This window comes from Leuciscus leuciscus (genome assembly GCF_965113295.1).
Source record: "Leuciscus leuciscus genome assembly, chromosome: 16".
NCBI classification, from domain to species: domain Eukaryota; kingdom Metazoa; phylum Chordata; class Actinopteri; order Cypriniformes; family Leuciscidae; genus Leuciscus; species Leuciscus leuciscus.
Genome location: NC_138740.1, coordinates 38,164,405 through 38,177,038, shown reverse-complemented (window position 1 = coordinate 38,177,038; position 12,634 = coordinate 38,164,405). Strand labels below are relative to the sequence as shown.

The 12,634-nt window shown below is 37.9% G+C and overlaps 1 protein-coding gene across 1 annotated transcript; it reads left to right on the top strand.

Moving 5' to 3' along the window:
* The first annotated feature begins 3,090 nt into the window (after positions 1–3,090).
* Positions 3,091–9,678, top strand: LOC309476976 (polyunsaturated fatty acid 5-lipoxygenase-like). The gene is made up of 14 exons (XM_082140117.1): positions 3,091–3,398; positions 4,815–5,010; positions 5,094–5,175; positions 5,356–5,478; positions 6,019–6,125; positions 6,287–6,459; positions 6,573–6,719; positions 6,822–7,031; positions 7,118–7,204; positions 7,427–7,596; positions 8,141–8,253; positions 8,839–8,939; positions 9,017–9,187; positions 9,277–9,678. The coding sequence occupies exons 1-14, from the start codon at positions 3,249–3,251 to the stop codon at positions 9,454–9,456; spliced, it is 2,010 nt and encodes a 669-aa protein (XP_081996243.1). The 5' UTR covers positions 3,091–3,248; the 3' UTR covers positions 9,457–9,678.
* The last annotated feature ends 2,956 nt before the right edge of the window (positions 9,679–12,634 follow it).

The window sequence follows — 12,634 nt, the reverse complement described above, 5'->3', positions numbered from 1 at the left end:
GGATGCGAAAAACACAGAAAAACGAACCCGATCCGAATTTTTTATGACACATATCCTCTGGATGTTAATTCTATTCTGTAAAAGGACGTGAAGTGTTTTTCTCATTTTCAGTAGTTTTTAATTTTTACACTTCTGTTCGTACAATTTAGTTTAATCCAAATTTCACTTATGTATTAAATACATTCATGCTTTTGTGTGGTTTTTAGTTATTTTTCTTATATTTACAAAATAAACAAGAAGTTCAGAACAATCACGCTATAGGATAGATTAAAAAACGTCATACATTTATACAAGTTTATTTCAGTTATTGCATTCAACGAATGAGAACAATTAGTAAAAGACACAGTTTTAAAGCATTGTGAGGTACAAAGGAAAAGCACAACGAAATGAAACCAATATATAGGGTACGAGTTGAGGTTTGCTGTGCTTTATTCTAACGTTACACAAAGTGAATGCCTGCAATCATTCAGGAAAGATACAATGTGCAAAACGTGCTAACTATATATATGGGTGCGATTTGCCGGGGGGGATGCGTGGGATTTCCCCCTTTCTGGTCAATGTATCCCTGCCTCTGCTTAATTATTTTTAAATTATTTAAATGTATCCCCCCCTCAAAGTGATCAGTGCTACTTCACTAGTGGCGAGGAGGATCACAAAACTTATCACGGATCCGTGGTTTGATTAAAGTCCATTTTATTTTAAAATGCGCTACTTTGACTGCTCCGCGGCCTCTCTGTAATCACCACACTGCTGACTCGCTCAATGTCCCGCCCACGGCGCTATATGATTGGTTACACCTCACGAGTAATAGCCTATCAACACTTGCGAGACGGTTGCAGGTCTTTTTTTACGCCGCATATTCAGCATATTACTGAAGCGGGAATAAACAGCACAGTCTGATTATCTGTTTCTATGATGACAAGCAGCCCAGTCACACCACTATGAATGGCCGAAGTTACACATACGGTGTTTTACTCAATTGAGGCTAAACGCAAAGGTTTTTTGATTACTCACTCACTCTTGAGTGACTTCAATGTTAAGTCAATGTAAAGACGCGTTTACGCGCGTCTAGAGGTCCTGGGCGCGAAGGCGTTTCGCGCGGCGCGGTAGACGCGAAGCCCGAATGAGGCGAATTGGCTTTGTCGGCCCGGCCCGACACATTAACTGTAATTATAAGCCCGAGCCCGATTTAAACCCAGGGGTGGCGCCAGGGAAGTTGAGATGAAGCAAAGATGAAGTTGACGATCGCCATCTCCGTAGTGAATGCGCATATATGGAGAAATGCATGGATTACATCAGAGTGTTGCCTATTTCTTTTCGTTTTGAATTGTTTCGTTTAAAGACATTTCAACTTTTTTTAGATATATTTCTTAATATTCTCTTTGAGGCAGGCATACACTTAGTTTCGGTTAATTTGTGACGAGATGCGCTCCAGTTAACGTGCAGTGCAAGTGACCGCGGCGCGCCTATATGATTATAGCCTATGTCTGCTATATTTGCTTCTTATTTATTAAATACATGCAATTCGTTAATGAAAAATGTATTAAAATTAAGATACAATTTATACAAAACGAAATTCACTCTAAAGAAAGGTTTTCTACAAAACAAAACTTAATGAAGTGGTTAAAATCATGTCTGACCCACTCCATGTCTCTCGATATAGGCTACTGCACATCCTATCTTACTCGTGCTGTTCACTTTTCATAAATCAACATAGATGGAAAAAAATTACATTATAATATTTTAACAAATATGAAACTAAATGAGCTTATTTAATGGCTACAACACATATAGTAGCCTAGGCCTACAGAATCTCTGTACAAATTGCTGCACATTCATTTACTGCTTCTGAATTTTACACACATAAGTTGAAAGGCATTTGTTTGTGCATAGTAAAACATATCGGCAACATTTATCAAGTTCACAGATAATTGTGCGTGCATTAATTATTATCTTAATGAATAATGCAACAAGGACAAATCATGTGAACTGCCTTGTTTGTTTATTCAGAATGAAATGGATAGCAAATGTATCCGAATGAAGAAAAAAAAAAAAAAAAAAAAAAAAAAAAAAACGTGAACAATGATGAACACAGAAAATGAACAAGAATGAATTTTGGATGAACTTTGGATGGCCTAGGAGGAGTAGGCCTAGTAGGCTACAACTCTAATTTAATTCAACAAGGTTTTAGAATATAGAATATTTTTTAAACAAAATAAATATTTTTAAAGTTTATTATCCCGGGCCGGTGATGCGTGCGAGTGGAGGAGACGCTGAGCATGACATGTTCATGACGTGTTGCATTTAGTAACACAAGTGCTGGATCAAGGGCCGGCCCGGGTCGGGTCAAGTTCCGGCTCGGGCAGAGAATCTAAGCTCTGATTTATCTGATCCTGTCCATTAGCTTTGATCCATGTACGGCTTTTCAGAATGTCACCAAGTACAAATATTTATGTAATTTTTCAGCGCGAAAACTCTAGCTAGCTAGCTGGGAACAATGAAAAGGGTCCAGAGCAGCAAATGCAGTGAATGAAGTTCATGTTCTCATGATTTATTTTTATGAATAAAAATGTTTCAAAACATCCCCCCCTCTGTTTTTTTCTCAAATCGCACCCTGTATATATATATATATATATATATATATATATATATATATATATATATATATATACTGTTACGAAACTATAAACGATTGTACAGTAGGCTAAAACAATATTTTCATGATTTCTTATCACAACTTTATCTTTTGTCAAATCAACTAATGTGGTTCAGATAACATACTATTTTGGGTTTCTATTTTTTTAAACAATCTCCTTCATTGTATTAATTCAAAATTTGAATTTTAATGAACTAAATGTTTGAAATGTTTTAGGCAAACAGGTAACTTACTTTTTTAAGATAAACCAACACATTTTATTTAATTTGTTTTAATTATTATTATTTCTTTTTACAGTTTAGCCTATGCATTGAAAACTACAGTAAATGTAGCATACCTTTTTTTTTTAAATAATCCATTAATCCTGCTGTGATACAAAGAGCTTGATTCTCAGTTCCGCGCATGAATATTCATGTAAGCCCACTGAAACCGAAAATCTCGTAACACCTGAATCTCTTGATAAAGACCACGAAGGTATCATCACAAGTTAGATTGATAGACCACACCCTAATACAAAGGGCAGAAACTGAATTTAACTTTAAAAAGCCTCAGGTATGAGGGTCAGTTGTACTTGTCTTCCCATCCGAGCACAATGTTCACGTACACAGTCTCTGTCAGCACTGGAAAACAGGAGTTCGCTGGGACATTAGATCATGTTCACCTGACGCTGATCGGCACGGAGAGATGCAGTGACCGGACTCTGCTGGACAAATCCTTCTTTGAACGTTTTGCAAGAGGAACGGTAAGATTTTTGTTTTTCTTGACGTGCGTATATGTTATTAAATATAACATAGAAAATAGTTTATCACTATCAGATCATTAAATCCTTTTTGTTTCCTCACAAAAAGTGAGAAATCACAGTCTCTAGTACCTATGACTGTTTAAAGTTTCTCCAAACTGCATTTCTGTAACCCTACTTTTCCCTACCAAAGCTTCCACATATTTCTTCACTTGTCCAGTTTATTCCCAGCAATATAAAGCACTCTGACAGATAATACAATTTAACATATTCTGTTTGAAAATGTATGGAAGCTTGTTTCTGCCAAGGTATAACAATTAAAAAGATAATAGCGACCTACAATTCTCATTCTTTTTCTCAGAATTGCGTGATTATAGTTTTAAAAAAAAGTCAGAAATGCACGATATTAACTCACAATTCTGAGGGAAAAGCAGTTTTTCCCCCTGAATTGGACTTCACAACTCACAATTCTGACTTCTTTTTCCTTCTTCTTGCAATTGCATGTTTTTCTCGCAAATCTGAGAAAAGTCAGAAATGCGAGATACAAAAAAGATCATAAACTTTTTTATTCAGAAGCGGAAACCAGCTTTCATAATGTTTCATAAAGAAAAAAACTATATTGTATAACAAAACCTAATGAGATTAACTAGGGCATCCTGTATGGCAAGCCGTTTTAGCTTAAATTGTACCCAGCGTTACTCGTTGTAATTGCATTTTTACTAGTAAGAATTCAATTAGAGAGCTCTACAATTCATTTCTTACTAGTAGCAATTACAATTAGAGAGCTCTACAAATGAATTTATACTAGTCATATGTCTCCATTGACTTCCATTCATTTTTAATTACGGAGCTCTACAATTGAATTGTTACTAGTAAAAAAAATTATTAAATGTATGTATAATTGCAGAGCTCTGTAATTGAATTAAAGAGCTCTGTGATTGCGTTCTTACAAGTAACAACTGAATTAGAGCTCTCCATTTCGAATTGTTACTAGTAACAATGCAATTGTAGAGCTCTGTAATTAAAAATGAATGGAAGTCAATGGAGACATATGACTAGTAAAAATTCTATTGTAGAGCTCTCTAACTGGAATTGTTACTAGTAATAATTGAATTGTAGAGCTCTCTAATTTAATTCTTACTAGTAAAAATGCAATTACGACAACTAACGCTGGGTACATTTTAAGCTAAAATGGCTTGCCATAATCCTGACTGCAGTGAAAATTGTGTGGTATTTTTGATTCGTTTTCCCCAATTAAACTCTTTAATGTTTGCACATACCCTGTGATGTCCAGTCGAGGCCTGATTCACCGGTTTTACTGGAAACGGGCCTCGTAACAGAAGGGCCCTCCGTTGCGCTTGAAACGGGCCTCCGAATTGCAAAGGCTCTGGTTGTGTCTAACAGAAGCTGTCGTTAAAGGTGATGCCCATCGACGTCAGTGTGAAGGAGACGCTGGGAGACATCGTGCTGGTGAAGCTTGAGAAGAAGAACTTGCTCAATGATCAGTGGTACTGTCGAGTCATCAGTGTGACGTCTCCCTCTGGAGATCGCTTCGACTTCCCCTGTTATCGCTGGATCGCGAACGAAAAGGCAGTGGTACTTCGAGATGGCATGGGTGAGTCCTATCCCGACTATGATCAATATCCAGTCCTGAATCAAACACATCTCAAATACTGTAATTTATGTGTGTTCCTTTAGCTCGATTGTCTCACGAGGATAAAACCGGTTTGCTAAATGATCACAGACGCACGGAACTGGAATCCAGACAACAACTGTTCAGGTTTGTGGACACAGTTACAATCCTGGACAATATTCTATCATTTGGTGGTGTAATTGTTGTCTTTATTTTCCTCCAGATGTTTTAGTTTAAAATGCTGAAAACACTTACACCATCATTTCACTTATACTTTGTGACACCAAATATAACTCACTGAAAGATGAATGTTACTTCTTCTTGAAGGTGGAAGGAGTGGCAGCCTGGTTTCCCTATGAGCATAGATGCCAACTTGAGCAGTGAACTCCCTCTGGACGTTCAGTTTGAAGCTGACAAAGCTGTGGACTTCAGTGAAAACTTCAATGAAGCGTAGGTTACACAGTTTGCATTCATCCCTTTGCCTGTGTCCATAGCAAATATGCTATTATTGGTTTCCAATGAATGACCCTGTTTGACTGCTGAAAATGACAGTTCACCCCAAAATGAAAATTCTGTCATTTACTCATGTTGATCCAAACCTGAATGAATGAACTAAAAATATATATTTTGAAGAATGTTGGTAACCAGACAGTTGACGGTAACCACTGGCTTCCTCTTTCTTCTTTTTTCTACTATATATGGACGTCAATGGTTACCGTCAACCGTCTGGTTACCAACATTCATCAAAATATATATACTTTTTTAGTTCAACTGAACTAAATGCTTAAATGAACTAAACTAAACATAAAAACTAAACATTAAATGAACTGAACTAAACATGTTTGCAACATGAGTAAATGATTTTTGGGTGAACTCTCTTTAACCAGGGAATATCCCAAAATAAATTGAGAAAGAAGTTAAGCTGAAACTGAACCAGAAAATCTGATAATGAGCATTCAGCTGTGTTTTTCCTGGTGTGATCTCTTTCAGGATCAAAAATCTTCGTCTTAACAAACTTAAGAGCTTGTTCCAGTCGTCTTGGACAGATATTGAAGATTTTCGAGAAGTATTTATGACAATCAAGAACACTGTGTCAGGTTTGAACAGTTTCTTCCTTTGTTAAAATGTTTCTTTTTTTTTTTTTCTAATACAAAAATGAGCAGTCCAACTTATTGTAGGAAAAAAAATCAAATAAACAGGCTGAGACACACATTGTTTGCATTCCCCCTAAACTCACTGGCATTATTCCCTCTGACAGAATATGTGATGGAGAACTGGGACGAGGACTTCATGTTTGGCTATCAGTTCTTAAACGGCTGCAATCCTGTGATGATCAGGAAGTGCTCAAATCTTCCAGACGGGTTCGCAGTCACGCAGGAGATGGTGAAAGACTCTCTGGATCGAGGTCTCACACTACAGGAGGAGTTAAAGGTCAGGAGATAATGCTTGGTCCTCAGTGGTGTAGACAGGACAGTTGCAGTGGGCAATTCTGGATGTGAATGAATAATAATGAGATTTTCACTCTACATGCCTCTCTATTACAGGAGGGAAACGTCTACATCGCAGACTATGCGATACTGGAGGGAGTGCGAGCCAATGCCACCGACCCGAATACCCAGCAGTATTTGTCTGCTCCCTTCTGCCTTCTGTACAAGAACAGCCAGAATGAAATCATGCCGATCGCTATTCAGGTGCCCGCAGAAATCATTTAGTGAAATATTACTTCAAAATAAAAAAGGTAGCGCTCTGAGTTTTTTTCTAAATATTCTGTTGGTTTACTTGATCTGAAACAGCTCAGTCGTCACACTCCTGCTGGGGAGGCGAACACCGTCTTTCTCCCGAGCGATGATCACTACGACTGGATGCTAGCCAAGATGTGGGTGAAATCCTCTGACTTTAATGTACACCAGGTGGTCACACACTTTCTCAGGACACATCTGACATCTGAGGTTTTTGCCATAGCCATGTACAGACAGCTCGCTGCAGTCCATCCAGTGTACAAGGTAGGTTTTTAAACGCATGGCTTACTGCTTTATTGAAGGCCGTCGTCTTGCAGAAAATCATTGCAGCCTTTATGTTCTCCTCACAGTTGCTGATACCTCATGTCCGTTTCACCATTGCCATCAACACTGCGGCTCGAGAGAAACTCATCTGTAAAGATGGGATCTTTGATAAGGTATCTTGAACCCTGGATAAAGTTCCTTTGAACAACAGTTTTTCTTTTCATGTTTATTCCTGGTTCTTTCACATGACTTTGAGGTCTGAAGAGGCATACAGTCTTTGACTTGATATGCAGTCATCTAGCTCTGGCTCCCGTTTTGTAGACTTCACTGAAGAAAGTGTCTACAAAATTGTAGTCTGAGACTTAAAGATTCACTAGTGTCCTTGTGTTTCAAAGGCTCTTGCCACTGGTGGAACTGCAATTGTGGAAGTGATTCAAAAGGCCATGAAGACTTTAACCTATAAGTCCATGTGCTTCCCTGAGGCCATGAAAGCTCGAGGAGTGGAAGATCTGCCCAACTACTACTACAGAGACGACGGCATGATGGTCTGGAAGGCAATCAGAAGGTACTTGATAAAATACATAATTTACAGATGTTCAAATTAGGGGTGTGATGGTTTGAATTACTCCCGGTTCGGTTCTAGGGCCACTGTTTCGTTTTTATGTGCTTGTACTGTAATGAATAAGGTTATGACACAAATTTTAGAGACCAGTGAAATTTCACCATTCTCTATTCCAGTTTTGATGCCACAGCTAAAACTACTAGCCTAAATAATATAAATTTCAAACATTATTAAAGGCAAACATCTGGTAATAAAATAAGAACAAATTATGTATATGTATATGAGATGAATCCTTAACAAATTCAGCCAAGAGGGTTTTCCCCTAATTTTCTTGTTTGATAAACATTAAAAACACAGACACCAGCAGAAATATATTAGGCTGCTGTCACTTTAAGACATAATGCATGGATTACTGAACCGTTACATCCCTAGTTTACATGCTAATGCTAATGGTGAGAATTAAAAACAAAGAACAAATTAAAGCATTTGACACCAAGGTGTATTTTTTACGTTTGCTGATTCATCATTTAACTTGATCTTCCTCCAGTTTTGTTTCTGACGTGGTGAAGATCTGCTATGGCAGTGATGAGGCGGTTCAGAAAGACAAGGAGATTCAAGCATTTGTTCAGGATGTTTGCTTCTCTGGTCTGAAGAATTGTGGTGAGTACAGGATCAATTAATATCGAATGTTAATGTGTGAATGCGTTACCGTCTCAATGACCCTGCGAGAAGTCCCGGACGAGCCCCCAATTCTCACATGCCTTCCCAGTCTGGGGAGGGCGTAACAAGGGAATTCATGGAGGAAAAAAAAGCTCTCCTGTCCCAGCATTACAAAAAAACAACATTACAAATTAAAGTTTATTTGGTATATTCAAAGTACAAAAAGGGAAGCTTTAATAGACTCCAGGAGGGGACCAGGCCAAAATAACAAACAAAAGTTCTGACTTTGAGGAAAGTACTTTCTAAACTATCAAAATGGGGAAAAATACCCAACTCCCTCTTTAACCAAAGACAAGAGAAAACATGGACATTAACCACAATGGCATCCGCCTCCGCCAAACCAGACATGAGTTAGCAGATTGACGTCTGTGGACTTGAACTTGAAAAATGGTGTAGTGACCATTGTAGGTCTTTGTGAACGGTCAATTACGCCCTGGGATGTAACATGTTTGTATGCTAGCATATGCAGTGTTTACACCACTCCTAAATGCATGTGTGTGCTAAACCTGTAGCCAATGTTCACAGAGTTCCCGGATTCCCTGAACACTCGGGAGCAGTTGGTCGAGTTCCTGACCGTTGTGATTTTCACAGCTTCAGCACAACACGCTGCAGTCAACTTTGGACAGGTGCGTTTACACAACCTCTTCATGATGAATATAGACCATATATATGCTGATATCTGTATGTCTGTCCTGTGTTCCAGTTCGACTGGTTCTCCTGGATCCCCAACAGCCCTTCCACCATGCGGAAGCCCCCTCCCGCTCAGAAGGGCCAGGTGGATATGAAGTACATCATGGAGAGTCTGCCGGACCGCGGGCGTTCCTCTTGGGTTCTAGGAATAACTTGGGCCCTCAGTCAATTCCAGGACAACGAGGTTTGACTGATTCTTCAGAACTAGTTTCATAAACTTGCTTCCTACAAATTCGTTGAAACATTGTTTTGATTTGTGCAAATCTTCTCCAGCTGTTTCTAGGCGAGTATCCAGATATGTACTTCACTGAGCAACCGATCATGGAAGCCGCCAAGACTTTCCGCAAGAAATTAGCTGAAGTGACCAACATCATCAAGAGCCGAAATGAGAATTTGAAAGTGCCGTACTGGTATCTGTCTCCAGACCGAATCCCCAACAGTGTGGCCGTCTGAGAGAAAATCGCTGGGGGAATTAGCAAACCCAGTTTGCAGCGATTTTAGCCAGTATATAGAGAAAAGGCAACTCAACTGGGCTATTTCACATGACACAACCAACAAAATAACTGCTACAGTAACTGCAAGGACTTTAGTGAAAATGCTAGTCTGGATGAAAATAATACAGTTACATGTACTAAGAAATGAATGTCTACACAAAATAAAAACAATTAAATGTGCTGTCGATAAAGTTGTCAAGCAGTGTTTTGTTTTTCCTTTTCTTGTGCTTTGGTATAATAACACTTGTTGAATTTGTCCTGGTCAGAAGAAACATGCGCAACTAAGATTATTCAATGAACCAACTCTACTCATTTTTAACATCACTTCACGAGTTCACACTTACAAATAAATCGGATAGATTAAATTGGTAAACGTATTTGGCGTGCTGTCCGGGGAGAGGGCTCTGATCTTGGTAATTGGCCTGAACAGAACACAGAGGTTTTTTTTTTGCCCTTATAAGGACATGTGTATAGTCATGTACAAAATATGCCTTTATCCACATAAAATTGACAGCCTATCGCGCCTTTATCACACATTCAAAAAGCTTAAGCAAATAGTAGCAGCCTCCAATCATGCAAAATTAATCAATGAGGCCCTTTTTTGATAATATATTTTATATAGGCTTTTTTATATTTTATATATAATTTTTTTTTTTATATGATATATTATATTGGCCTAATAAGATTTATTTTTGTTAATAGGCTATATCTTCATTACCTAGAGATATAATTAAACAAAAAGTAGTCAAAACACATCTAACAGAACATAGCCTAAGTTGTTTATTTTTTACAACATTGTGTTTTTATTTTGTTTAATTAACGAAATGTCAATTTCGTCTTTATAACAGAAGATACAATACAATACAAAAATCTTCAAGATGTATAACGGATTGTCACCTTATAAACAGTCCTTTTTTAATGGAACAATACACCCTTATAATAAAGAAAAAGCTTCAGTGATAAAGAATATGAACGCAATGCATTTAATTATACGTTAAGCGTTTTCCTTCCATAGAAACCCTATGGAAGGAAATTTCCTTCCATAGAAATTTATAAACAAAATAGGTGGCTCTTAACGTGTCTTTCTATGGGAGGATGGCATTGCGGTGCACAGCAAATATTCAATGCATTCAATGCAAATGGTATTCAATGCAAAACAAAAATGAAAAATACAAGTAGCCAATAAAATAAACAAATTATTGTGGCATTAATTAGCCCATAAACAATATTTATTTTAAAGCCTAAACGAATTTGTTTAAAGAAAAACACCAGCGTTGGGCGTTTATCTGTATAGGCTAAGTGTTTCAGTGTTTCAAACTGGCGCAATAAAATGCAACAGAATTTGATTAACCATGAAGAGGACTTATCCGTCTGGCATGGCCGCTCGCTCTAACGGTAACCTAGATAAATGTTTGCTTATGAAGCGCATATCCAAGTGTTTGTGCGGAGTGTGGAGCGCGCACTATGACATGGATGGAGGCGCCGGTGCCATCACTCGCATTTTCCTATCAACAGTGGAAACAACTTAAAATACTCCATCATTTCTGGTCATACAGAAAATAATAATACATCAGTCGCAACTACTTTTATTTGTGTAAACTCACAACAACAAGAAAACGGTGTGCTTTTGTAAAAGAAAAGAAAAACGAACAGGGCGCGCTTTCATGATCTCTGTGAATTGGAGCGCGCCTCAAAAATGAACTGAAAAACAGTGTATAGACAAGCCTCACAGACATGAGAAATATAACTATAAAGTTTATCAAAAAAATGTCCACCAACGAAAAAAAATCCAATCGAAAGCAAATACGGTACCATCTGAGAGGCAGTGTAGAGAAATGATTCTCTGATAACCAAGGCACTCCTTAATTAAAATGTCTTTATTACAAAATTGACATGTCTAACTAGACAACTTTAAAAAGCCCACGCGTAGCGGCATGGAGCCTTCTTCAGGGCATAATGAAGCAGATGAAAAACTGATCTTAAAAGGACAAACACACACAAGTAGAAGCAAACACACAGGTGCTGGCAATCAGTGTTAAAGGTCTACAGATAATTGCTAGGACACGCCTCCCACACGGTTCTCAGCACTGAAACTATAAATCACAATAATAAACAGAAACACAGGCAACAAATAGCATGCATATATATTCATGCATACATTGCTAGGGCACGCCTCTCACATGGTTCTCAGCACTGAATCTGCTGATCACAAAAATAAACAAAAAACACACAAGCAACAAATAGCATGCATATTCATGCATATATTGATAGGACACGCCTCTCACATGATTCTCAGCACTAAAGCTGTTGGTCACAATGTAAGCAAAAAACACAAGCAACAGGTAGCATGCATATATTCATGCATACACATGCATATACATTCATGCATACATATGCATACACATATACAATACATATGAAAAGTAAGTAATCACAAGAAAAAACAATATTACAAAATCACAGAAAAGGTCTATAATCTATCTCCTCATTTAATCCTGGATAGTCCATTGCTTTAAAACTCCATATCCAAAAGGTTTCACGTTGCAATAACCGTTTTAAAATGTCACCTCCACGTATTGATTTTTTAATAATTTCAATGCCCTGAATTCTCAAAGATGATGGGTCACTATGATGTATTTCTTTATAGTGTTTGGCCATAGGGTAATCTTCGTTGTTGACTCGGATTGCGTATTTGTGTTCATAAAACCGCTCTTTTAGTTTTCTTTTAGTTCTGCCCACATAGAAACACCCACATGGGCATTGTAGGCGGTAGACCACATATTCAGAGTTGCAGTTAATAAAACCATTAGTCTTAAATTCTCTCTGCGTTCTCAGATCACAAAAAATCTTACTCTGAATGACACCCTCACAATGACTGCAAGACCCACACCTATAGGTCCCCCACAATCCTTTTTCTAACCATGTTTTTTGTTTAGGACCTGGAAGGTAGCTTCTTACAAGTTTGTCCCTTATGGATGGTGCCTTCTTGAACACAGTCATAGGCGGCTCTGGAAAAACGCTTTTCAGAATAGGATCACTTTGAATTAACCCCCAATTGGACTTAATTATTTGTTTCATTTCAAAGGCACTACTACTATATTGGGTAACAAAGACAGGTCTAAAGTTGTTTTTAGCCA